The sequence below is a fragment of the Mirounga angustirostris genome, unplaced genomic scaffold (genome assembly GCF_029215605.1).
Source record: "Mirounga angustirostris isolate CCGP_5_RB_7025 unplaced genomic scaffold, mMirAng1.0.hap1 SCAF_9, whole genome shotgun sequence".
In the NCBI taxonomy this organism is placed as follows: Eukaryota; Metazoa; Chordata; class Mammalia; order Carnivora; family Phocidae; genus Mirounga; species Mirounga angustirostris.
In genome coordinates this window covers 21,540,373-21,567,458 of record NW_026991717.1, presented here as the reverse complement: position 1 = coordinate 21,567,458, position 27,086 = coordinate 21,540,373, and the positions used below count along the sequence as shown (strand labels likewise).

General features: G+C 45.6%; 1 protein-coding gene across 3 annotated transcripts in view; it reads left to right on the top strand.

Annotated features, from left to right (window-relative positions):
• Positions 1-10,811, top strand: part of MCEE (methylmalonyl-CoA epimerase) — a 76,205-nt gene extending 65,394 nt beyond the window's left edge. The window contains exons 3-5 of one of the 3 annotated variants that reach the window (XM_064570025.1): positions 3,296-3,386; positions 7,468-7,512; positions 8,899-10,811. In XM_064570025.1, the coding sequence (XP_064426095.1) occupies positions 3,296-3,386; positions 7,468-7,490 (114 nt within the window). In that variant the 3' untranslated portion in view covers positions 7,491-7,512; positions 8,899-10,811. The remainder of the gene's footprint in view (positions 1-3,295; positions 3,387-7,467; positions 7,513-8,898) is intronic. The other 2 variants (XM_064570024.1, XM_064570026.1) reach the window with 2 other exon arrangements.
• The last annotated feature ends 16,275 nt before the right edge of the window (positions 10,812-27,086 follow it).

Here is a 27,086-nt window from a genome sequence, read left to right as displayed (position 1 = left end):
TATTTCATGTCATTTTTTTTTTTTTAAGATTTTATTTATTTGACATAGAGAGACACAGCGAGAGAGGGAACACAAGCAGGGGGAGTGGGAGAGGGAGAAGCAGGCTTCTTGCTGAGCAGGGAGCCCAATGGGGGGCTTGATCCCAGGACCCTGGGATCATGACCTGAGCCAAAGACAGATGCTTAACAACTGAGCCACCCAGGCGCCCCTCATGTCATTTTTATTTCAGCCATTCTAATTGCTGTAAGGTGATATTTCATTGTATTTTTGATTTGGAGTTCCCTGATGATTAGTGGTGTTGAGCATCTTTTCATGTGTCTGTTGGCCATCTGTATGTCTTCTTTGGAAAAATGCCTATTCAGGTCCTCTATTTTTTAATCAATTGTTTAGGTTTTGTTTTTCTTTGTGTGTGTGTGTGTGTGTGTGTGTGTGTAGAGTTGCATAAGTTCTTTATATATTTTGGATATTAACTCCTTACCAGATGTATCATTTGCAAATATCTTCTCCCATTCACTAGGTTGCCTTTTTGTTTTGTTGGTAGTTTCCTTCACTGTGCAAAACCTTTTATTTTGATGTATTTTTATTTTTGTTTTCCTTGCCTTAAGAGACATATCTCTAGAAAAATATTTTTATGGCCAATGTCAGAGAAATGACTGCCTGTACTTCTCCTCTAGGATGTTAATGGTTTCATGTCTCACATTTAGGTCTTTAATTCAATTTGAGTTTGTTTTTGTGTATGGTGTTAGAAAGTGGTCCAGTTTCATTCTTTTACATGTAACTGTGCAGTTTTCCCAGCACCATTCATTGAAGAGACTGTCTTTTCCCTATTGTATATTCTTGTTTCCTTTGTCATAGATTAATTGACCATATGAGTATGGTTTATTTCTGGGGGTCTCTAGTCTGTTCCATTGCTCTATTGGTCTATTTTTGTGCCAGTACCATGCAGTTTTGATTAGTACAGATTTGTACTGTATCTTGAAGTCTGGTATTGTGATACCTCCAGCTTTGTTCTTATTTCTCAGGACTCTTTTGGCTATTCAGTCATTCTTTTATGTCCTTCAATTAAATGTTATATTCTATTACTAATATCACCATCCTTCCTTTTTAGTTTTTTGATTAATTAAAGATGTAATATATGAAAACTTTTTATTTTTGTATGCTTGGTATTGTATCTGATCACCTTGCTGAATTATTTTAACAGGTTAAGAGTTCCTTAGTTGGTTTTTCTAGGATGCTAGGGAGGCAATCATATAGTCTGCAAATAATAATAGTTATTCACCTTCCTTTCTAACATTTATATATTATGTATTTTTCTTGTCTGACTTTATCATATAGAATAGTCATCCAATGTTACTTAACAGCAGTAAAAAGAGGCATCATTGTATTATTACTAAACTTAATGCTCTTATTATTTATTAAGCATGATGCTTGCTATAGATTTTTGGTAGAATAATCAGGATAGCATTTAGCTGCATAAAAAAGAAACCTGGTTCAATGACTTAAAGAAAGAAATATAGGTTTCATTTTTGTAACCTCAAATATGCAGAGGAAGGTAGTCCAGGTCTCTTTCCAGCTTCCCAATATCATCTTTACTGTGTGGTTTTTGTTCTTACAGTCACAATATGGCTGCCATTCCTCCAGGCCTGGGTTGCATTCCAGGTAGAAAAAGTGGGAAGAGCAAAAGGCTGAGTCTTTCTTCTTTTATCTGAAAAACATAGATTTCTCAGAAGTTTCAGGATTAGACTTCCATTTTCATCTTTTTGGCTGCAACTAGGTTTTGTCACAATCCTCGGCTGCAAGCAGTGAGTATTTATAACTGGGCATGCTGCTACCTCTTCCATTAATAAGGAAGAAGGGGATAATGGATAACAAGTAAGCAACAAGTAGTATCTTCAATTATGCCCGTATCACGTTATAAATTTCACTTTTATTCTCACTGGATGAACAGGTATGAAATCCTATTGATTTTATTTAGAGGGGCTAATATGGTTTTTAATCTTTTACTACAATTTTTTTAAGATTTTATTTATTTATTTGAGAGAGAGAGAGTACAAGCTGGGGAACAGCAGAGGGAGAGGGAGAAGCAGGCTCTCCATCGAGCAGGGAGCCTGATGCGGGGCTTGATCCCAGGACCCTGGGATCATGACCTGAGCCGAAGCAGACACTTAACTGACTGAGCCACCCAGGCGTCCCTTACTACAATTTTATAATGTTAAATTATCCTTAAATTTCTGGACTAAACCCTACTCTGTCATCTTATAGTATTGAAATACAATATGCATAAAGAAACATGCATACATCATAAGTTTACACTTTGAGGAACTTGACAAAGTGAACTTGCCTCATAACTATCAGCCAGATTTTTTAAAAAGAACTCTATAAACACCCAGCAGTCCCTTTCATATCCTTTCCCAATCTTTTTCCCCTTTCTCCACTGCAGAGGTAACCAATACCTTAGTTGTTAATATAGATAGTTTTTCCTAATTTTGTACTTTGTATGACTGAAATTATACAAGATGTATTAATTTGGTTCTGGCTTCTTCTTTTGGTCATAAATATATTCATGGTGTTCATCCATGTTATTGTGTGAAACTATAGTTTGTTTTCATGCGATGAAACAAACATGCTTTCACTGTATACATATATCAAAATGTATTAATTAGTGCTACCACTGATGGACATTTAGGTTGTTTTCAGATAATGTCTATTACAAATAGTATTACCATAAACATTCTTATATATGTTTTTGGTTTTGAGTAATAGGGTATGTGATCCTTCAGCTTTAGTAGGTATTGAAAAATAGTTTTCAAAAAGGCTGCACAAGCTCATATTCCTGCCAGCAGTGTATGGCAGTTCCATTTGATTCACATCCTGGCCAACAGTTAGTATTGTTTATCTTTTACATTTTAACTGTTCAGATAAGTGAGTGTTGTTGTGATTTTAATATATACTTTATTTATTTGTAATGAGATTGGAAATATGTTTTTCATATATTTTTAAATTATTTGAATATTCTTTTTGTGATGTGTTTTTTCAAGTCCTTTACCCAGTTTTTCTATTGGGTGTCTGCCTTTTTCTCATTGAATTTTAGGAATTCCTTATATATTTATATAATCTGGACAGAACTCTTTTGCTAGAAGATATATATATATATATATATAATCTTTTCCCACTCTGTGTCTTGCCTTTTTGCTTCCTTAATGATTATTTTTTGATAACAGAAGTTCTTAATTTTTAATTATAAGATTTATCTATTGCTTCCTTAATTTATAGTACTTTTTGCATCCTTCTTAAGAATTTTGTCTACCTCAAGATCAGGAAGATAAGTTTTACAACAGATTCAATTATAGATCCAACTTCTTGTGCAACTATGACTCTTCATCTGGGTAAGTTGTGTTTTTCATAGGATTTGTTCATTTTATCAAAAGTTTCAAACTTCTTTATAATATCAATTTACATTTTTAATGCCCATAATGTCCGCCAGTGATGTGCTCCTTTTCATTCTTCATATTAGAAATGTGTAATTTGTGTCTTTTTTCTTAATCAGTAGTGCTAGGGCTAATCAATTTTTTTAGTGTTTTCAAAAAAGCAAACCTTGACCTTTTAAATATTTTATTTATTTTTTGACAGAGAGAGAGACAGCAAGACAGAAAGAATACAAGCAGTGGGAGTGGGAGAGGGAGAAGCAGGCTTCCTGCTGAGCAGGGAGCCCAATGCAGGGCTTGATCCCGGGACCCTGGGATCAAGACCTGAGCCAAAAGTAGACAATGACTGAGCCACCCAAGCACCCCCAAACCTTGACCTTTTAAAAAAAAATCTCTTTACCATACTGTATTTTCTATGTCATTAATTTAATTAATATGCTCGTGTTGATTCTTTTCTATTTTCTTTGACTTTTATCTGATTTTCAGGCTCTCACTTTTTCTAACATATACATTTAAGACCAAAAATTCACTCTGGTTATGGCTTTAGCTGCATCTCACAAATTATAATGTGTTGTATTTTCATTATTATTGACTACAAAATATTTTGTAATTTACCTTGCATCTTATTTGACAGATAGGTTATTAAAAATTATTTGCTTAATTTCCAAACATTTAATTATTGTGTGACTACATAATATTTTTATGATTAAAACTCTTTGGAATTTGTCATGATGTGCTTAGTGACCTGGTAGGATATGATTAATTTTTATAAATGTTGCATGTGTACTTGAAAGGAATGTGTGTTCTGGATGTTCAATGTGTACCGCATATTTTAATTAGATCAAGTTTGCTAAATGTATTGTTCAAAGATTCTATTACTTTACTGGTATTTTTGTCAGTTTTATCAATTACTGAGAAAGATATATTAAAATTCCCCACAGTTATCATTAATTTACTTCTTTTAGTTTTGTTAATGTTTGCTCTGTGTGTTTTAATTAGGTATAAACAAATTTAGAATTACCATTTCTTACTAGTGGCGTCATCCTTTTATCATTATGAAATACTCTCTTTATCTTGAATAGTGATCTTTCATTAAAGATTACTTGATATTAATATAGTTACACCTGTTTTCACTTAGTCTTTGCTTGGTCAGTCCAATTTTTCTGTATCTGCATTTTTAACATGTCTTTTATAAGCAGAAGGTAAATAAATTTACTTTTTTTTCTTTAAGTCCAATCTGACAACCTTTTTTTAATTTGGAAAATTTATTATATAAATTTAGATAAATATGATATATATATGATATATTTATGCATATATATTCCTATACTGTGGTTGAGGATTGGAGATGTCTCCTTTAGTTGAAATAGATTTCATATTTCTGTTTCTTGGTGTTTTAATTTTTCAGAGTGATTTGTAACAGGAGAAGGAGGCAGATAAATCTTTTTTTTTAAAGATTTTATTTATTTATTTGATAGAGACAGAGATAGCGAGAGCAGGAACACAACCAGGGAGAGTGGGAGAGGGAGAAGCAGGCCTCCCCTCGAGGAGGGAACCCGATGTGGGACTCGATCCCAGGACCCTGAGATCATGACCTGAGCCGAAGGCAGACGCTTAACAACCGAGCCACCCAGGCGCCCCAAGGCAGATAAATCTTAACCCCCTCCTCTTAAAACCAGCAATAAACCTTTTATGTATTATGACTTAGAATAGCATCTCTGCAGCCATAGTCTCTCATCCCTTTTTGGCCCTAATGTTGATTTTTCTTATCATACTTGCAAAAGGTTTATTTTATTGTTTCTTTCAAATAGTGTTTATAAACTCTTTTCAAATTACCCAGGTTGAGTGGATCATCAACTTCCTGTCAAGTATATAATAATTATATAAATGTATTCTATTGTTAAATTAGTATATAAATATATTTTTGAAAACATTCAATATGGGAGTCTTTGTCTTATAATAGGTGAATTTAATCCATTTATATTTACTATGATTAAAGATATGTTTGGACTCTTTCCTGATATCTTATTTTCTGTTGTGTATTTATTATACTTTGCTTATGTTTCTCTTTTTTTAATACTCTTTTCCTGCCCATAGCAGAAAATTGTCATGCTTTTGGGGGCTATTCGACATCTTCCTTTTTTTTTTTTTTAAGATTTTATTTATTTATTCATGAGAGACAGAGACAGAGAGAGAGGCAGAGGGAGAAGCAGGCTGCCAAGGAGCAGGGAGCCCGATGTGGGACTCGATCCCAGGACCCTGGGATCATGACCTGAGCCGAAGGCAGACGCTTAACCATCTGAGCCACCCAGGTGCCCTATTCGACATCTTCTTAAGTTTCTAAGTTTGAAGGAACTTCTTTTTTTGAGTCCATGTCTCCCCAAGGCAGGAGCCAGAAACTCACATCTCAGCCTCCCTAGCATCCAGGTTATAAGCATGCAATCAGTCAGACTCCTTAAGATTTTATTGAAGGGAGAGAGATCAAGAAGTAAGCATTATGCAGAATCCATTATGGTCTCAGTGGTAGACATCTAGCTTCCAAGGGCTGTAGTGGTAGTAGTATGAACTATGGAGAGTGACTTGCCTATGACTAGGAGAAGTAGAAACAGGCATAGCAGGAATTATCCTGTGGTGTCCTGAAGTATAATCTGAGCACTGTTTCTGCCATCTAGCTCCTGCCATGAGTCTCTGGCCCACCTGCAGATTCTGTGATCTATCCCATGTCATTTAATAGGTTCCTTTTCTTTTTTTTCTTTTTTTCTTTTTTATTTATTTATTTATTTTTTAAAGATTTTATTTATTTATTTGACAGAGAGAGACACAGCGAGAGAGGGAACACAAGCAGGGGGAGTGGGAGAGGGAGAAGCAGGCTCCCCACAGAGCAGGGAGCCCGATGCGGGACTCGATCCCAGGACCCTGGGATCATGACTTGAGCTGAAGGCAGTCGCTTAACCAACTGAGCCACCCAGGCGCCCCTTCTTTTCTTTTTTTTAAAGATTTTATTTATTTATTTGACACACAGAGAGAAAGCACAAGTAGGCAGAGAGGCCGGCAGAGAGAGAGGCAGAAGCAGGCTCTCCACTGAGCAGGGAGCCCGATGCGGGACTCGATCCCAGGACTCCAGGATCATGACCTGAGCCGAAGGCAGTCGCTTAACCAACTGAGCCACCCAGGCACCCTAATAGGTTCCTTTTCTACTTCAAGTAACCAGGAGAGATTCTGTTGTTCCTGCCCAATGAATTTTACTCCCAGTCTGTTGTTCAAAGACATTCTCCCAATTCCATCAGATCAAAATTTATTTAAATTTACTAAAGTGTTTTACTGACTTATGTGCTCACTAATATTTCTGGAATTCTATTACTTCCTCCTGGGTTCACTTTTTTCCATGCATTATCCTTTAGTAGTTCTTTGTACAAAGATATCTGGGTGAAAATTTTTCTTTTTTTTTTTTTTTTTAAGATTTTATTTATTTATTTGACAGAGAGAAACACAGCGAGAGAGAGAACACAAGCAGGGGGAGTGGGAGAGGGAGAAGCAGGCTTCCTGCTGAGCAGGGAGCCCTATGTGGGGCTCGATCCAAGGACCCTGGGATCATAACCCAAGCCGAAGGCAGACGCTTAACGACTGAGCCACCCAGGCGCCCCTGGGTGGAAAATTTTCTAAGTATGCCTGAAAGTTTGTTTCATTCTCAGTCTGGAAAGATAATTTTCTGGGTTTGGAATTCTGGGCTCAAAGTTATGCAGGTATTTTCCCTCAGCACTTTGAAACTCTTATTTATCATCTTTGTGTATCAAAGGTTGCTAATAAGAAATCTGATGTTGCCAAATTTTTATTTCTCTATAACAGTTTATAATCTACTTTTTCTCTCTGGAAGTTTTTCTCTTTTTTCTTTATCCTCGATGTGTTGAAGATTCACTGTGTGTGTCTAGGTATGTGTATGTGTGTGTATGGCATGATTCTTTTCAAGTTCTGTTCAGCACCTTGCCTGTTCATCCACTGTATTTGTTAATTTCAGTAATTGCTTTTTTTCTTAATTTCCAAGGATCGAAATTGGTTCTTGTATGAGTTCCTCCTTTATTTCTCTAAGGTATATGTATTTTAAAGTTGTTTTTTTTTTTCAGATGCTCTACTATCACTATACCCTTGGTTATTCCATTAATTGTATTGTTTTGCATTTGTGGTATAAAACTTCCTCGGTATTTGTTAATATTTGGTTCTGCACTTATCTTCTATGAGAAAATTCTCCCCAGTGTGTTCTGAGCTGTGAACGGCTCCTTGCAGGCAGCCAGCTGGAGGCATCTCCGTGAAGCCAGTATCAGTCCTGGCCTCCTGGCTACAGATGGCTACAGCCTCTCCTAGTTCCCATATGCATTTTCTTTTCTTTTCTTTTCTTTTCTTTTCTTTCTTTCTTTTTTTTTTTAAGAAAAACTTTACCATTTCAAGGAAGTTCCCTCTTTTGATTTCAGTCTTAGCTATGAATTTATTGCTCTGATTTTACATATATTTTCTACCATGTCTAAAGATGTTATGTAGAAGGAAGAAATTTTAGCATGTAGTCAAGCTGCTCCCTTGAGAGAAGACACTCACGTCTAGCCCAATCTGGCACCAGACTGGAGTGGAGGTGGCAGGGGCAGGACAACATCCGGGCCTCATTAGGGGTCCTCTGTCTCATGCTGGTAACAGTGTAGTGTCTTCTCTTGTGCCTACTCGGCCCTCCCTGCCTGCATCCACTGAGGTGTCTGCGACTCCTCTCTGGGCCCTGGATTTCTGGTCAAGCTCCATGTCCCAGTTCAATCTGTCATGGGTCAGAGTACCCAGCTGGGTGTGTACCATCTGCATCCACCAGGCCTCCAGGCCTTGTGGGGAGACATTTGGCTGTTCCCCAGGGAGTTCTGTGCAGCTGCTGCCTTAGACCCCACTGCTCAGGTAACCCGTTTACTACCTTTAATCCACTCTTCCACATTGTGACCTGGTAACTCTCTCAGCTTGTAGTTCCCAAACTTTACTGTGCATCACAATCACATGGAGGGTGTCAAAAGATAGATTTCTGGGCCCCACACATGAGAGCTTCTGATTTTGTAGGTCTGGGGTGAAGCCCGAGATTTTCATTTCTAACCAGGTGCCAGGGGATGCTAATGCTGCTGGTTGGGAGAGCACAATTTGAGAATCATTGTCCTAGACAGAGGAGCAGAGACCTATTCTTTCTCTCTTATACACAGACCTGACTAGGAAGTAGAAAAGCCAGGAATTTGACTGATGTATTCTCTGATTTTGGTGGCTTGGGGACAACTTTTACAGCTAGGGGTCTGAGCTGCGTTAGGAGAAGCGTGGGGTCATGGGGTAAAAAATGACATGGATTATCATAATATCATCTGTCCAGTGTAGTTGGTATTTTAGATGATAGTCTTTGTTTTTTTCCTCCAAGAAGATATATACATATGTAATTGTAAACAACATTTTTTTGTTTTGGTAGTTAGTCTCTCCTCCACCTGGCATAACACACTCTAAGAACTGGATGACACCTGGAGAACATTAATATTACACACCCTGGATCAGAAGTCTCTTCAGAAGTGAAAAATTGAAGAACTTCGGATACTTCAGCTGGCTTCACATGCACAGACAGGAGAAAAGCAATTTCAGGGAGCCCTGTTCACCTGCATCTTTTGTCTGAGTTTATATTGAAGCAGCTACATCCGGCTCTGAACACCGTTCCAAGTGATTCTCAGCCTCCGCCACTTTCTTCCGCACCTGATTCCTCAGCACATGGTAGAAGACCAGAGAAATAATTAACATTTTATAGATGGACTGACATATCTCTTTGCACGTGTGATTTACTCGCTTGGCATTTTAAGTATGTTAAATCCAAGATACATGCTGAAATTTAAAACTCCACCAAGGTGTAGGAGTAACTAACTCGTAGCATTTAGTAAAGGAACGAAGTTAGTGGTTCTCATAGCAACAGTGGAAAACATAGTTGATCTTCCCCAACAAACCTGGCCCTCCTTCAGCATTGCCTGTCTCAGTGAAGGGCACCATCTCTGCTCGAGTCGCACAAGCCAGAGACTGAACAGAAATCCTGGCACTGCCTCTCCCCAACCAACCGGCTTCCTAAGTGCGCATGTGCGCGTGCACACACACCGCTCACAAAGGCCTCTTTATTTAGTCTTTCAAAGAGCTCCGGGTCCATCTGCTGCACTCCCTTCCCCTTTGTTTGGGCTCCTTGCATCAGCTCTGGTCCCACAGTCTTTCTACACTCTGGTAGCCAGAGTGTTTTTTGTTTAATTTTATTATTATTGCTATTATTATTATTACAACACACCGGTAATCATGCCCCAGCTTCTAAATGTCAAAGGAGTCTCAACCTCATGCAGAATACAGGAAGGATAACTTCAAGCCTTACTGAGATACCATTTCCCACTGATCAGATGGGCAAAGACAAAAACGTTTGATAACACTGTTGACAATTGTGGGGAAGCAGAAGCTCTTACTGTTACTGATGGCCCGGCACATTAGGAAGCCTCTATCCTGCTTTACCACTGCCATGGTAGTTTGGCAATAATTATCAAAATTAGGCATTTGCATACTTTTGTATTCATTTTTACAAATTTACCCAATAGGGGAAAATATTGTATGGTGATCGTTATTTGTTGCACCATTGTTCGTAATAGCAAATGATTGGAAATTAACAAAGGGTTTATCAATAGGGGACAGGTTAAGGGGTACATTCATATAATGGGATTCTATATGGCAGTGAAAAGCAATGAGGCAATTCCCTATGTATAGACATAGAATGTTCCTTAAGATAACGGTTTTGTGGGGAAAAAAACCCCACAAACAAGTTGTAGTATAGTGTTGTGAACCAATGTAGACACTTAAACAATGCCAGGGTTTGGGTGTCAACTCCTTCCTTCCCATGGGGTCAAAAATCTGTGTATAACTTTTGACTCCCCAAAAACCTAACTGCCAGTAGCCTGCTGTGGACCAGAAGCCTTACCAATAGCATAAACAATCGATTAACATATTTCGGATGTATGTATTATATACTGTGTTTTTATAATAAAGTAAGCTAGAGAAAAGGAAATGTTATTGAGGCAATCATAAGGAAAATACATTTACAGTACTGTACTATAAAAATCCACATATAAGTGGATGCATTCAGTTCAAACCCATGTTGTTCAAGGGTCAACTGTATATTTGTTTGTACATGCATAAAATCTTTCTGGAAGAGTACACTGGAAACTGATAACATTAAGTAAGCCGTGGTAAAGGAGCTGAGGGTCTGTGGGGAGAGATTTTTCCTTATGTCACCTATTGTTACTTTGGAATTTTTTAAACCATGTTACATTGTTACCTACTCAAAAATTACATAAAAGTTTACAAAATGTATCATGTCAGCACTTACAACATGCCTAGTATATAGTAGCTCCTCCTTATTTGCTGAATGAATGAAATATACCAACCCCCTAAGGAATATGCTCTGTATTAATGACTTTTTGCTATGTAACAGATTACCCCAAAACTTGCCCGTATAAAACAACAACATTTATCATCCCCTGGTTTCTGTGAGTCAGGAACCTGGGCGTGGCTTAGCTGGCTGCCCCTGGTCACGGTCTCTCATGAGACTGTAGTTGAGCTACAGTTACCTGAAGGCTCAGCGGGGGCTGGGGCATCTGCTTGCAGGTGCTCACTTGTGGATGTTGGCAATGACCTCACCTGGGCTCCTCACCACATAGGCCACCCATAGGCTGCCTGAGTGTCCTTCCAATATGGCAGCTGGTGAACCAAGAGACAGAAAACAAGAGAAGGCATCCAAAATGGAAGCCCCAGTCTTTTTTGTAAATCAGTCTCAGAAGTGACCTCCCATCACTTCTTCTGTGTTCTGTTCATTAGAAGCAAGCCAATGAGTCCACCCACACTCAAAGGGAGAGGAATCATAGGGCATGAATCTCAAGAGATGTGGATCATCCAGGCTGTCTAAAAAAAGGCCACAGATCACATGCTCTGATGATGTCTTTACTTATTCTTCATTAGGAAAGACTTTGATGAGGCCTAGTAGGCTTGGCCTCCCACCTGCACATACCCTCCTGTCTGTCCTTCCAGCCTCTTCTTATTAAGCCTTTCTTAAATTCCTCAAACATGCTGTGCTTCTGACAGTTCTGAGACCTTCACACATGCTGTTCCCACTACCTGGAATGTCAACTCAACTATAAGGGAGAAACACTACCTTCTCCCACTATGAGATTTTGTAGCACCATGTGTGTATCCTTCCCTCTTTTTAATTTGTAATTTTCCTTAGTTTGTGTGATTGTTGGACTAATGCCTGTCCCTCCCAGAAAGCTCTGAGAGGGCAGAGAGTGTATCTGGTTTTATTTCAATGGTTTCCCCAGTGCCTAACACTAATTACATGGTAACTACTCAATAAATATTAGGTGAATGAATTAATCCTTGTCCTTAAATTGCTCAGGGTCCCAGTAGGAAAGAGATGGTACCATCAGAAGAAATAAATGAGAAGAATTTAGGGAAAGGACTATCTACAAAGGTGGGGCAAAGGTAAGAGAAATCAACAATGTAGCACTCTGGGGCCGGCAACACTTGCAAGCTGTTAGTGCCCCAGGAGCAAGTTGAGGGATCAGTTATGGCAATCCAGTGAGACCGGCAGTTGTGGGAAAGGCCTGTGAGGTAGGAGATGTGTGGTCTTTGCTAGAAGAACATGGCCAGTTCATGGAGCTCTGGAAGGAAGAGCGCTGGGGGGAATCCACCAACATCACCCTTTTTATTCCCTCCAATGTCCTGCCAGTATCTCGCATTGAACAAACCCAACTGAAAGCTAGGGGGCCAGGGAGCCCATGGACAGCTACAGAGGTCAGCTTCCTGGGCATAGAGCAGGGCAGGAAGAGTACACAGTGAGTCCGGAGGGGCAGGCAAGGAGCTATTCCATGCAGTCCACTGTTTTCCCCTACTGTCCTTTGTCTGCATGAAGAAGTCTCATCAGCTACCATATGACTGTCAGACCATGACAACTCAGTCACATTCTCCGTTGGAACCTAAAATGTTAAGCCGTGTTGTTCATGTGGGAAAGTAGAGGGGCGAGGAGAAAAGAAACAGCCGGTTAACCTAAAACATACCAGGTGCCAGGCACTATGTTGTGCTGCAGTCAGGACACACATCTGGACTATTTCCAGACCACATCGGGGACAGCAACTGCAGGTGGAGTCACCACCAGATGAAATTTATGACAATCTGTGGTCATTTTCCAAGATCCATATGCCATCTACGCAGGCTGAAGAGGCAAATCAAACGGGGCTGTGACAGACCTCCAGCCCTGCCCCTTCCAGTCTCTGATGGTGACTGTGGTCTCTGCAGCTTCCCCGGATGCAGTGCTCCTTCTGGTTTGCTATCCCGGGAGGGGAGAGCAGTTCCTTACCCCTTCTTCCTACAGCGGTCCTCATCCCATGGGTCAAGGGAGCCGATCTGGGGACTCTGCAAGATGCCACGTAGGTCTGTTCCAATGACCTCTTCTGGAACTGGGGGGATAACTACACTGTGGGTCTGCAGGCCTGTTAGGCCCACTCTGAGTCAGACTTGGGCCCAAGCTCCATTTAGCTGACCACCACGAACCCCCACTTTGACAGGGAGAGCACAGTGGCACTTTGATTTCCTAAACAATTTTTTATAACATGTCCTCAGAATTAATGTCACTGCAGAGCCAATGTCCAGAAATCTCCAAAAGGTCTCGCATTTCCCTTTTCCCACTGTATACGTGACCCTAGTAAATGGCCAAAAGTCGCAGGAGGGAAGAGCATGTATTTTGGGCAATGTTGCAGGGTCGTTCCTCCAGATGCTCAGTCTCCCCTTTAATCAAGAGAGTCTGGGTCTGGGAACTGGCTTCAGTCTGGAAATTTGGCTGCTATTAATTTCATTCTCCAGGGTCCATTAGCCACTGTCACAAGTTATGTGGGTCAAAGCATTCTGGTTTCCTCTGTCTTGCTGCTTATTATGACAAATACACACCCTTGTCTTTGGTTTCTGCCCCTGTGGAATCCCACCATCACCAAGGACACCAGGGGGAGCATCTCAGTAGTGAGATTTCCCACCGTCAGACCTGGTCTACAGGAGGCCAAGCACCTTCTCTTTAAGCAAGAGAAGGCTAGTCTCCTTAGACACAAGAGGGCAGGCCCTTCCACTAGCTGGAAAAAGACTTAGACTCAGAAAGACTCAAGGTTCAAGATTCTCAACTTCATCTGAGTCTACTGACATGTTGCCTCCCAAACCTCAAGGCCATACTCCTTCCCGTGTTCGCTTAGATACCCGTCAAGTCTTTGAATTCAAGTGACATTGTAATTCTGCAATGTTCACATCATCTGTACCTGACTGCAGGCCGAGGTAACTCTCTGGCTATAGCACAGAAAATGCCTGAAGTTCTCCGGTTCCCTGACTGGGACATGAGCTCTAAGTTTCAACTCCAGATTTGTCATTTTCCTTCTGGAGGGGCTCTGGTGTAGTAAGAAGAGCCACCCAGCCCCACATTCCTTGAGGCCATCCTTGCCACGGTTAAGGGCAGCGGTCACCTGGTCCCCCGGGGCTCTGGCTGCGGTAAGGACTTCACCCAAGGCGACCACAGGAAGGAATTTGACCAGTTGTGTGCCCAGCATGGCGTGGATTACTAGCACCATATTTTCCGCCATCAAGGAGCTTAGCGCTGTGGTCCACGCCTGAGACATGACCAGACTAACCTTAGAATCTGTCAAGGAGTGTCTGTTTCCGGGGAACATGACTAGTACTGACTGTGTTAGGATCCAGGCTGGGAAACAAAACCCACACTGGCTATTTTAAAAGAGAGATTTTATACACAACCCATGAATCATGGAACACTACATCAAAAGCTAATGATGTAACGTATGGTGATTAACATAATAAAATAACATTTTTTTTAAAAAGAGAGATTTTATATAGAATTGTTTAAACAGGTATTGGAGGACTCAGTTAGCCAACTTTAGCTGACTCTTATGTCACTTCAAACTCCAACAGCCAAATCTCAAATGAGGGCATCCATTCCAGCACCTTCTGTCTGGCCAAGCCTCCTGGTCCATCTTTCTCAGGCTGTACCCTGAGCATCCATGCCCATGCACACTGCCCTGCTGTCTGCTCCCAGCGAGGCCCTTAGTATCAGTGTGCTGGTGGCAGGGCTCAAGCCAGTTTGCTATTGCTACAGTCCAGGCCCCAGGTCAGTGTGCAGCCCAGGAGTATTTTTAATAAATACGATTAATGATGAACTAAATTCACACAACCAATTTCTAAAGAAGAAACCATGACTCCGTTTTTTCAGGCGAGGAATCTCAGCCCCACCTGGAACCCCATGAACCTGAAATTTCAGGTGGGAGTTTAAAAAAAAAAGTCAAGCAGGTAAAAACCCATCATAGGAGGATGTCTTCATTCTACAGCAATGACGATTATAATAATGACCAACGAGAATTGGCCCTTTTTACATGCTAGTCTCTGGGTTAAGAGATGTACATCTGTCACCTAATTTAACTCTTACAACAACCCCCTAAGGCAAATGATGGTATTTCCCCCATTTTACAGCTGTGCAAGCTGAAGCTGTATAGAGGAGAGTCACGTAACCAGGGTCATAGCCCAGGGCCGAGTTTTGGTGGGATCATGGTTGCTTAACCATGATGCACACTGCTTCCTTTGAAGAGACATTTCTAAACAGTTGTGCACTGTGGTAGGCAGAACAGTAGCCCCCCAAAAGGTGCCCACACCCTAATCTCTGGACCCTGTGAGTATTTACCTTATAGGAAAAAGAGATTTTGCAGATATGGTTGAGGACCTCGAGATGGGGAGATTATCCTGGATAACCTGGGTAGGCAGAATCTAATGACTTGAGTCCTGAAAGCAGAGAACCTCTCCCACCTGTGGTCAGCAAGAGATGCAAAGACAGAGGCAGGGCCAGAGAAATAGGATTTTCTTGCCATGAAGATGGAAGAAGGAGGCTATGAGTGGTCTCTAGAAGCTGCAAAGGCAAGGCATAGATTTTCCCCTGGAGCCTCCAGAAGGAACCAGCCCTGCAAACACCTTGAATGGTAGCCTAGTGAGCTCCGTGCAGGACTTCTAGCTTACAAGATCTGTTAAAAGAATCAGTTGTGTTGTTTTAAGCCACTAAGTGTGTGGTAATGTGTTACAGGTGCCGTGCAAACTAATACATGCACCCACCCCTGAAACCAAGTAGATGGCTCCAGGGAGCTTTGCTTCGACTGCTCGATGGGACTCTTGTCTTCCTCCAACTGCCACATGCCCAGCAATGGCACACTGGGTATGAGTCTTGAGCAAACTTTCTCTAGAAATGGCTCAGTCATTTCCCCAAATGAGCTCAGATGTTCAGCGACATACAAACATAGACGTCCAGTGATTAAGCAGAGAAGACACCCACAATAACCAATTATTATTGTTGCTATTATTATTATTATTATTATACCATTATATACAACAGTCATTGTCTTCAGGCTGCTCTGAGGGTCTATAAAGTCCGGACATGTCCAGCTCTCCACCCACAGCAACTTCAGTAGCCCAAGGGCTGGTCTCTAGAGAGAAGTGCGGTGCAAGTTGCAGCCAGGAGCCCACAATGGGGAAGACGTGCTAGTGATCCGACAGGAACTCTCACAGTGTCGGCTAAGCCCCGCCCTTGTACCTCTTGGGGCTGCTTGCGTCTCATGGTCAGTTCACTTAACCTTGTCCTGGCTTCTTCAGGATCCTGGTTGGTCACATTATCTGAGGGAGATCTTGCCAGGGAGGGTCAATGGGATGAACTGCAGACCCACAGCTGGAGTTGGTCTTGAGGCCATAAATGATATTCAGTATCTCCCTCCATGTTATGGGCTGAATTGTGTCCCCGACCAGCATCCCCACCCTCAACCCCACTCCAAATTCATAGTCCTCAGAATCGCAGACCGTGCTGTGTTTGGAGATGGGGTCTTTACAGAGGTGCTCAGGTTAAAATGAGGCTGCTAGGGTGGCCCTCATCCAGTAAGTTGTAAAAGGGGGCAACTTAGAGAGACAGATGTGGGTACGTGGAAGACAGTGTGAAGACACAGGGAGAAGGTGGCCATCTACCAGCCAAGGAGAGAGGCTTGGAACAGATTTTCCCTCATGGCCCTCAGAAAGAGCCCGCCCTACTGACACCTTGATTTTGGACTGCTGGCCTCCAGAGCCGTGAGACATTCCTGTTGTTTAAGCTGTCCAGTCTGCGGTAGTTTGCCATGGGCTCCCCAGGAAACTAGTACACTCAGCTACCATTTGTCCTAAACTCCCCTCACACTTGGCCAGCACTGCTGGCTGGGTGCTGTGCCCAGTGGGATCACCTCCATCTCTGGGGGGCTGAGCCCCTGGTTACCACACTCTCACCAGGTTATGGCGACAGTGCTGTCTAGTCAGGGTTCAAACCAGGCATGGGAGCACCCCCAATTCAAGTACAGTTCTCCTTATTCCTCTCTCAACATGGCAATTAGGGTTAATTCCCTTACAGAATGGCAACCCTCTTCTTTACCCGCTTGTCTCCTGGCACAAGGAACCCCAAATTACCAGGTAGCCCCTGTTGTTGTTTGTCCAGTGAGACTGTCCTGGGTCTCCAGTGGAAAATCTCATCCTCTCTGGCAGTGAGGACCTCTGGACCCTCAGGAGACCCACAGAACTTAAAATGGTGATGGTGGGAAGCACCAATCCCCAATGCAGGTCACTAGGAATGATAATGAGCAGGGTCATTCCTACAAGGGACCGCTGCTGGCTTCTTGGCTTGTGCATCCAGTCATTCTAAACCTGCAGTTGAAGGCGTGTGCCAGTCTAAAGAGCAGTGCTCAACCTTGCAGGATGTATCCCTAAGTTGGCAACTTAGCTACAATGTCAGGAGGCTATTTCCACGTTCCACCAGGCCAAAAGCATCCAGTTGGTGCAAAATCTTGTAGGAACATGGATCTTATGATCATGTGCTCCTTGCTCCCTATACCTCCTTTGCCATAAGGTGGGCTTCTTGGTCCGAGCTGACATGGTGCAGGATTCCATGTTGGTTGATCAGAAGACATGAGTACTCAGAGAGTGATTCTGACAGGAAATATTAAACCATCCCTGGAAATTATGTGACTGTCCCAATCAGCATGAATTGTTGGAATTTGTGGAACAGAAGGTGTAATGGATTTGTCTCTCTGAGGGGTGGTGACATATTTGGGGCTCGACATGGTCTCTTTTGCTGACGGGGGGACATTCAGCAGTGGCAGGGGCTAGATCAGTCTGGGTGAGAGGGAGTCCAGGCTGTTGGAACATGCATCGCCTCCCTCTCTGCCACCATGGCTGCTCTTCATGGGTTCCTTGTGCCCTCCCTGTGCTGGCTGAGGACAGACACTGGTTGACAACTCTCAGGTGAATCCCCTTGTCTACCTGTTGATGTCATGCTTCCTCTGGACTGGGTGCTGTCAGATGGGGATTAATGAACCACACCAAGACCCTTCCACAGCGCACCTACTCCCATAGGTCCATCTACACGTGGCCACCACGACATAGAGCTTCCTCATTTGCTCCTTGGCCCAGACCAACCAGCCAAGCCACTTACTTGTGCCCAAGTCCAACCTTGGGCCATTTCTCTCTCCATTCAAGGTGGGTGACCAGGTATGCTGTCTGAAGTCTGTCTATGGGAGGATTTTCCTTCCCTGCTGGCTTTCAGGGACGCCCTTGAGCAGGGCTTCCCTCCTTGGCTGACGGGGCCATGCCTCTGCTCCAGGAGAATTGCTGAGGCTCTGAATGAAGCCATCTCTGAAGTCCTGCTTCTCTTCAAGTGACCTGGGCCAAGTCTCTGATGCAGGGGAGGAGGGTTTGCTCAAATGCTGCCACGTGCCTTAACGTGGTAATTGATCAACCTGAGCTGATCATCTTCCCTCATTTCTCTCTTACCTTTGATCCCCAGGGATTCTGCACCATTAGAAGGTCCCCTTCCTTTTGGCTTCCAGTCTAATTCAACACAGGTGAGAATCTCAGGACTGCGATGCGCCAGAAGGGGACTTGGGGGGGAAGGGTGGTTCTCGGCACTCCACTCACCTCTGCCTGGCAAGTCAGCTGTCTCCAGAGTCCCTTCCTCAGGGGCGGCCTCCTGGGGCCACTTCTGTACCCTTTTTAGGTCTGGAGCCCCAGAAGCAGAGGCTGAGATGGAGGTGCGTGTGGAGGTGACTTCTAGGGAACTGCTCCTAGGAGAGCCCCGTGAGGGGGCCCCGGGAGAAGCTGAGGAAGGACGCATCTTCAGGTGAGTTCCCAGATCAGCTTGACCCCATATGGGACTGGAAGGGTTAAATACCTCTCTGGGGTTGTCCCATTTGGAGGTAAGAGAGCTTCCCTACTCCTGTACCAGTTCCTGCCCTGGAGGATGTTTCCTTCCAGGAAGGTCTAGCTTCCCAATGGTGCGAAGGGTGGTTCTCCAAGGAGAGCAGAGGGACCCATCTGGAAGAAAAGCCCATCAAAGCTGGCAGAGGGGCGCACAATGGACCACATGGCACAGCTGGGGTTGGCTGCAACATGCCTCGGGAGCATCCTAATTTCAGAGATGTATTGGTTCTCTGGGGCTGCTGTAACAAAAATCCCATGACCTGGGTGCCTTCCACAACAGAATTGCATTATCTTACTGCCCCAGAATCTGGGAGTCCGAAATGAAGGTGTTGGCAAGGGTCGGTTCCCTTTAAGGGCCATGAAGGAGAATCTGTTCCAGGCCTCCATCCTTGCTGCCGGGGGCCTCAGGCGTGCCTTGGCTTATAGATGGTCTTCTCCCTGGGTCTTCACATCATCTTCCCTCCGTGCATGTCTGACTCTGTCCAAACACCCCCTTTCTAGATGGACATCAGTCATATTGGATTAGGGCCCACCCTAAGGATCTCATCTTCACTTGATCATCTGCCAAAACCCTATTTCCAAATAAGTCACATTCACAGGTACTAAGGGTTAGGACCTTAACATCTTTGGGGGGTGGCAATTCAGACCATAACAGCTTCTAAAATATAATGTCCTAAAGTCGATCAACTACGGCCTCCCCTGGGCTCTCCCGAGCTGCGTAGCTGTGGGCATGTATCTTTACCTACTTTGCTGGCCAGGACGTGGCCTCCTAAACCCACGAAATATTCCCAAACATGCTATAGCCCTGTGGTTACCCATTTGACTGAAATGGCCACAAGGCAGGCACAGAAGTTGACCCTGAGTGGCCTCATGCATCAGCTGAATGTACAGCCTCCAGTATCCAAGAGAACCGCTAACCGAATGGCCATGCAAATATATAAAGAAGCGCAAGCAGCAACAAAGCCGTGTAGGAACATGTAGGCAGGCCAAGAAGGCTCTCTTGGAGAAAATGGAACAGTTGTCAGGCAGTGGTGGGGGGCGGCTCGCCTCTGCTTCCTGCCAGGCTCCGGCGGGGGGGCTGGTGGGGGTGGGGCTGGGCCCTCCCCCCAGCCCTGCACTGCCGGGAAGGCTGGGCTTTCTGCCTGGGGTTTCTTTAACGAGAGCTTCCCTGACAAAGCATCAAAGAGCCCACTCCAGAGAGAAAGGGACCCTGCTGCAAAGGAACAATGCCTCCAAGTCCTTTCTCTGGAAGCTATAAGGAGGCTCCCTGGGGTCAGTGCATTCAGTGTAAAGGGTTCTAGGACTATTTCCAAGACCGGCAGCCAGACCCAAGGAAATAGCAGGGATCCAGACTAGGGATTGGTGCAGGGTAATGGGGGGAGGTGGAGAGTTAGGGGGATGTGGCAGGGAGGGAACTGGAGTGCAAGGCAGCCCCAAGGAGCACGAAGGTGGGCTCGATGCACTCCTTCCAGGAAGCCCTCCCCACAGCCCTTCTCACCAGGGAACCATCTACCTGTCACCTGGCCCCTAATGCAGGTGTCAAGGTTGTCATCAGGCCTTGCCCCACGAGGCCCTGGGATCTCAACCAGCAGAGCAGGAGCTCAGTCATGCTTGAGGAAGAGGAGCAGGGAGCACGCCTTGAGCCAGTTCCTCCCCCCGGCACTGGGCCTGCATTTGTACCTACATGTGGGGTGGGGGGCTCTAGGCCTCTGGCTGGGGGTGGGTGACAGGGAATGGGTAACTTTTACGTATTTATAAGGTTTTTTCTTTCATGTAAATAAATGGACACATTAGAAGAGAATATGTCAGGGTTTCTCAATCTCAGCACCATTGACATCTGGGCTTGGGACAAATCATTTCTTCCGTGGGGAGCTGCCCCTGCATCGTAGGCTGGTTAGACGCATCCCTGGTCTCCATCCACTAGAGGCCAGAAGCATCGGCCGCAGCCGCGACAACTCAAAATGTCTCTGGACGCTGCCAGATCATTGCAAAATCACCTGGGTTAGGCTCCCAGTTCTGATGTGGGACGGGGAAACATGGCTAACCTCGTATGAACCAAGTACAGCAGGTTCGAAGACAAGGTGATCTCTGAGCCTGGAGTGAGGTCATTCAGCTTGGGGTCCTGCCCCTGGAAAAGCCACATTGTACAGTTGTCCTTGGAACCCCCACATGGGCTCCTCCGGGCCACCCGGTGAGCCCACGCAATGTGGAAGGTCCCTGCAGAGCCTAGCACCAGTGGCCGCAAGGCCGCGCTTTACAATCACACCCCCACTGTTGACCCCATGGTGACCCAGCAGGGGTCTCTCTCCCCATTTGATAGCCGGTCCAGCCACAGAAGGCAGCTCTCTGACAACCTCCTGGAAGCTCTCCTGCAAGCTTCATGGACCCAGTTTTTAAAGTTCCTTTTAAGACGTGCCTCCAAGGGGCCGGAGGTGCTCCAGTGAGATTGGTTTTGGAACTGAAATAGACCCTTTGGCAATAAATGCTGCTGTACTTTCTGGAATCTCACGGCTCTGTGTCTTCCTAGTACTTCCTGGTACTAGCTGCACCAAATAAGTCTCATGATTCTCGTTGTATCAGACAAGACTCTTCAGGTTACAGGAGACAGAAACTCAACTCAAACTGACTTACATAACTGAGAAGTCTGGCGGCAGGGAGATCAGGCACGGCTGGATCCAGAGCTTCAAATGATGTCATTGTGGCCTACTGCCTCCTTCAGGCCTGCTTTCCTCTGGCTTAGCCTCAGTGTCCAGCAGGTCCCTGCACAGGGGGCCCTGGCGGCTCTAGGCTTGCATTATCCTTACTGCTTACAATCTCCGCGGAGAGGGTGTCTCTTTCACAGTACTTCCAGCAAAAGTCCTGAGATTAAATCTTAGGGAGAATATGGCAGGGTTTCTCTTAGGGACAATATGTGCTTGGGTCACATACCCACCCCTGAGCTAAGTCCTAGAGTCAGGGGGATAGAATATACAGATTTGGCTTGGCTCAACTCATGTGCCCATCCCCATTGTCCATCCCCTGGGAGGGGTGAGTGGGCTGGTGGCGGGGGAGGGGGAGGGGCGCTTCTCCTAAGAGAAGGATAAAGGAAGGGTGGTTCCTCAGAGGAGCATCTCTGTGGCCATTACCAGAACATCTGATGGCCTCTGTGCTCAGGGAAGAGCAGAAAGGGGAGCTCCACAGCTCGGAGTCAAGGGTGTGTCATCTTATCACACCACCCACCTCACAAACACCAGTGACAAATCCAGGGTACTGCCGATTTATCTTTTCTTGTTAATTGCTGATGCTCCGTCTGCCTATCAGCGTCCTCTTTGAGACTGCTCCTTGCTGAGGGGGTTCAGACCCCTTCCAAATGCTCAGCGGCTCCAGAACAGGTGTAGTCAGGCCTTGAAGGCAGAAGCTTTTGATACCAACAATGAACCTTCAAGATGGGTCCTGCTGGAGCTCTGGGCCCCTGTGGGCCCCTGCCATGATGAAGTTCCATGGTGGGCTCTGCCCCCAGTCTCTGACTATGCCTGGCCACTGCTTCCCAAACACATGCCCTCTGGACATGCCCAAAGCAGACCTCTCTAGAACTGTTAGGTTGGGTCCTGGGGTCCTGTCTGGATGCCCCTCCAGGCTTTAATCTGGGTCATCCTGGTCCCTCTGTGGCTTCCTTCATGTTGCATCTCAGAGAACAGCAGCTGGAGTCGTAGTCCGTCCCTCCCAAGAGGGCCCACCGCACGCTCAGGTGACTGTCTGCGCTGGACCGTGCTTTGTCCACCCTGCTCTCTCTGTTGCACTACCTACCTACTATCTGCACCTACATCCATACCTCATGGCTTCTACCAGCTCTCCTCCGTTATCTACCCTAGAGAGTCTCTAGAGTAAAGAAGGTCTGCACTGTGGGCATCACCCAAAACAACAAACCTCTGCTTTTCCCAGACCCATGCCAGCACCCACACCAGGGGTCCCCCCTCCAAGGTCCTGCTTGAGGGTAAAGGTCGTGCTCCATGCTCCTGCAGACTGTTCTGTGTGGTTCCTGAGGCCAAGATCTGGAGGCTCAGGAGCCAGGGGTTTCATTGTTTGTAATCATCTATTTATTGCTATAAAGCCTGAATTTTGTTGCAGAATCTGTGTCCTGAAATCAGTAAAAAAAAAAAAAAAATCAATGATATTTACTTTTTAAGAAGGTACTTTGCTTTCATGGTATTTAAAGGCATGGGGTCTTGGAAAAACCAGAGTGTGACCTGGTTGGTGAATCTTCCCACTGACTTAAATCCTGAAGGTAAGAGCATCAAGAGATTCTCAAGGGCGGGGTGGGGAGTTAGATGACATTTCTTCTCATACGTCCTGGACCTTTGGGACTTTAGAGGCCAACTTCCTCACCCGAACAGACAAGGAAAACTATACAATGGAGGCTTCAGGTGATCTACCCGAGGCCTTGTCCTGGCTGGTGCCTTAGCTGGGATGAGAATAGTGGCCCCTTGGCTCCCAGTTCAAGGCACTTTGACTACACAAGGATGAAGGGGTGAAGAGGTAAGGAAGAAAAGCTCAAGGGCTTGGAATTAACGGGAGAGGTGAGACCCAACTTGGCCTAGTTGTAACTTTATGGGAGATGAGTTGTTCTGCCATCCCCACAGACAGGGGACATGTCCTTATCAGTCAAACCCATTTATATACTCGGCTTCAGAAGAAAAATTAATATTCTGTCATGCAGGAGTTTTATGAGGGAATGTCCTCCCCAGACGTTAAGGCAGAGCATTAATCTTCTGCCCTATATAAGGAAGGCGTGTGTTATTTTTTAAAACAAAGTTATGGTGAGGGACACCTGGGTGGCCTAGTCAGTTAAGCATCTGCTTTTGGCTCAGTCATGATCCCAGGGTCCTGGGATTGAGTTCTGCATTGGGCTCCTTGCTCAGCAGGGAGCCTGCTTCTCCCTCTCCCTCCGCCTGCCGCTCCCCCTGCTTGATAAAAAATCTTTTAAAAAACAAAACAAAACAAAACTAAGTTATGGTAAGTGCTGAGGAATTGACAAAATTTGGGCTCCATTTTATAAATGCCCGGTAGGAAATCTGTTCTGGTGGGAAGCTTCTCTGGGCTGAAAGGGGTTGGCACCACGCCTGCAATTCATAGATACTACCACTAAGTGGCGGTAGGTCGCATGGCCATGTTGTCCAAAGGTGGGGTTACTGCAGTATGCATCTCCGTTTCTGGATCAGAGTGTGTATTGTTTTCCTCCCCAGGGGAAAAGATCAGAGATTTCAGAAGTCTGTTACCCTTTAAAGGGTTAAGAACCAGGGTTATGAAGGATAATTTAAGATTTTGTTTGGGGATAAATAATAATACTATTATAGCGTAATATTATGTACTTCAAAAAATATATAATGAATGAAAAGTCATCCTGGCCCTCCTGCCCTAGTCACCAGTTTACTTTCCACAGACGACCAATATTTATTAGTTTCAGATGATCCTTCAGGAAAGGCTTTATGATCGTGGGCAGGCATGGCTGCACTCCCTCTTTTATCTTGTTCTCTGTCTTACGCACCCTGGCACACTACACACACCTTCTGCTCTTTGTTCTTTCTTTTAACAGTGTATCTTGCACGTTCCATGTTAATTCATCATGTTTCCTTTTTTCCTCCTCTTCTGGCTGCATATAATCTGAGTGGACGTACCCTCACATCCTGAACAGTCTGCTGTTCACGGATATCAAACGACACAATGGATAATTCTCCTCATGCTATTTTGCATGTGTGTAGTGTATGTGTATAAAAACTCCTAGAAACGGAATTTTTAGGTCAAAAGGCTTGTGCATTTGTAATTTCCCTAGAAGTGATCTAATTTTCCACCATAGAAGTCGTACCAATTTCCACTCCCCCACAGTGTGGGACTCCGAAAGTTTCCCCTCGTCCTTGGGACATATCGTGTGTACGCCTGGGTCTCTGAGAGGTAAAAACCATGGTGTCTAGGTGTAGTTTTAATTTGCATTTCTAATTATGAATAAGGAGGATATCTTTTCAGACGTTCAAAAATCATTTGTGCTTCCTTACCTGTGAACTGTTTCATATCTTGGTCTGTTTTATTTTTTCTTCTATGGAGTTGTTCTTTTTTCTTATCTATTTTTGATAAGTATATATACTCACATATATATATGTACTTATATATATATGTAAGTATATATTTTGATATGTATATATTAGGGAAATGAACTGCTAATGGTCCTGAGTTGCAGATATTTTGTTCCTGATTTGTTGTTGACTTTGCTTATGATGATGATTGGCATGCGGGAAGTTTTCTGAAATCAAATTTAGCAATCTTTTATGTTGTGGCTTTTTAAGTTTCGTGGAAGACTTGGGTCTTTCTTGTTCCAAAATTCTTTCAAAACTCTCTGAATAATGACGGTTGGCCAGACTCACCAGATTTAGGAGTCTTGAGGGAGGCGGAGGCAGGCCTGTGCCTTCAACCCTGTGGACTGTGGACCTCAGCCATGACTGCTCCTGTGTGCAGGGATAGGGTCTGACCCCAGTGGTTGGCCCAGACCTTGCCCATGGCAAGAGTGCTAGGAGAGTCGTGGAAGGGAACAGCGCGGAATTAGCCACCTGCCCATATTCACAGATGCGCAAGGCTGTGCAGATCATTTCCAGGCATAAGTGCCTGCTATCCTAAGGAACCTGACCACACTGGAGCTAGGTAAGATGAAAAGATGAATGCACCTGGATTTCATACTTGACATTTAAGGCTATGGAATTATTTCTTCCCAATTGTTTCTATCCAGTCATTGGCATTTGGGGAAAAGCTGGGGCCCTAGAAGGCTAGATGAAGCTGAAATTTTTGTTGGCTAGAGGAACAGAATGCTTAAGTAGGTGGAACACAAACAGTGGAGATAAGCTCACCTCCAGGGGCAAGGGGCAGTAGGTCAGGAATCTGCCCCTGGCCCGCTTTTGGGCTCTGCCTTCTCTGCCTTTGCTTGGCACTTGGGCTACAAAGCTGCCCTACTAGGATCAGTTTCCCCCTGACTGGAGGCTCTGGCTTACTGGGCTGGCAGAGGCGACTGGGGAGTGGGAGGGAGCCCAGGGCCACGGGAAGTCCACCCTAAGTCTGCGGCTGGTGCTAGTCCGGCTCAGGATTTAGCTTTCCCCAGCCCCTTTTCCTCTGGGTCTGGGCTCTGACCCTCAGAGGAGCGCGAGAAGGGGCTCCCCCCCCACCCCGGCCTCCTCTTCCTCCAGGAGCAATCCTCTTCAGAACTGCCCCCACCACATTTTCACCCTAATCCAGCCAAAGGACAAAAGAAAACAGAAGGCAAATAATCAGGATGTGGGAGAGGAGGCACCTGAGCCCTTGCTCTGAGCCTACAAGGCACCCCGTGCACTCATCCAGGTTGAGCCCTCAGGTTACTCCATCTGCCCCAGGACCGCATGAAAGGGCCAGGGGGGTCAAACGTGACACCAGCGTCTTCAGGACAACTTTCAAGGGCTTCAGGGAGGATTATTCACACTGTGTGTGTGTAGGGGGGGGTGCATCACCGACTCTCCTTGGGAGGTGCGTAGGTATCTGGAAATGGACGAGCTTAGGGTCCTCTCCATTCAGGACGGCTAGGAGAGCGCGCGTTCGGGCCGGGCCCCAGGTAGGGGAGGTCAGCAGTGGAGGGCTCAGGTAGCGCTGAGTATTAGAAACAAGAGGCTGGAGAAGACCTGGAATACAGCCCGCGACTGGGGGGCCTGCGGTGGCGGAGCCTCCCCTCCCAGGTGGCGCTTCCGGAGAGGCTGCGATCCCCGAGGGCTGCTCGCCTGGGGCCTCCGCACGCCGCCGCGCGGGGCCGAGCTGGGTGCGGTCGCCGCGGCCCCTCCGCGCCGCACGCGCTCCCGAGGCCGCCAGGGGGCAGCGCGGCGCCCGGGGCAGAGTGCGGCCGCGGTGGAGCTCGCCGTCACCTGTTCGACCCGCCTGAAGACCAGACCCTACGGCTCCCGATCCGGCAGGTCCGGGGCGCGCCCGGGAATCGGTGTGCTCCCCAGGGCCGGGGGCGGTCGGGGCGCCGCGGCGGCCAGAGCCCGGGCTCCGGTCCTTGTCCCCGAGCCCAGCCCCGAAGGACCCGGGCCCCAGGTGCGCCCGCCGACTGTCCAGGCGCCGGGCTCCGGGAGGGGGCTGGGCACCAACGCATCTTTGTCCTCCCTTCCTTCCCGCTGCCCGCTCTCGCCCGCGGGCGAGTTCCGACCGGCGGCTCCCGGGCGGGGGGCGGGGAGGGGGGAGGCGAGGCGGGGCGAGGCGGCGCGGGGGCGCGGGGCGGCCCCCGCAGGCCGGTGCCGCGTGCGCCCGGCAGAG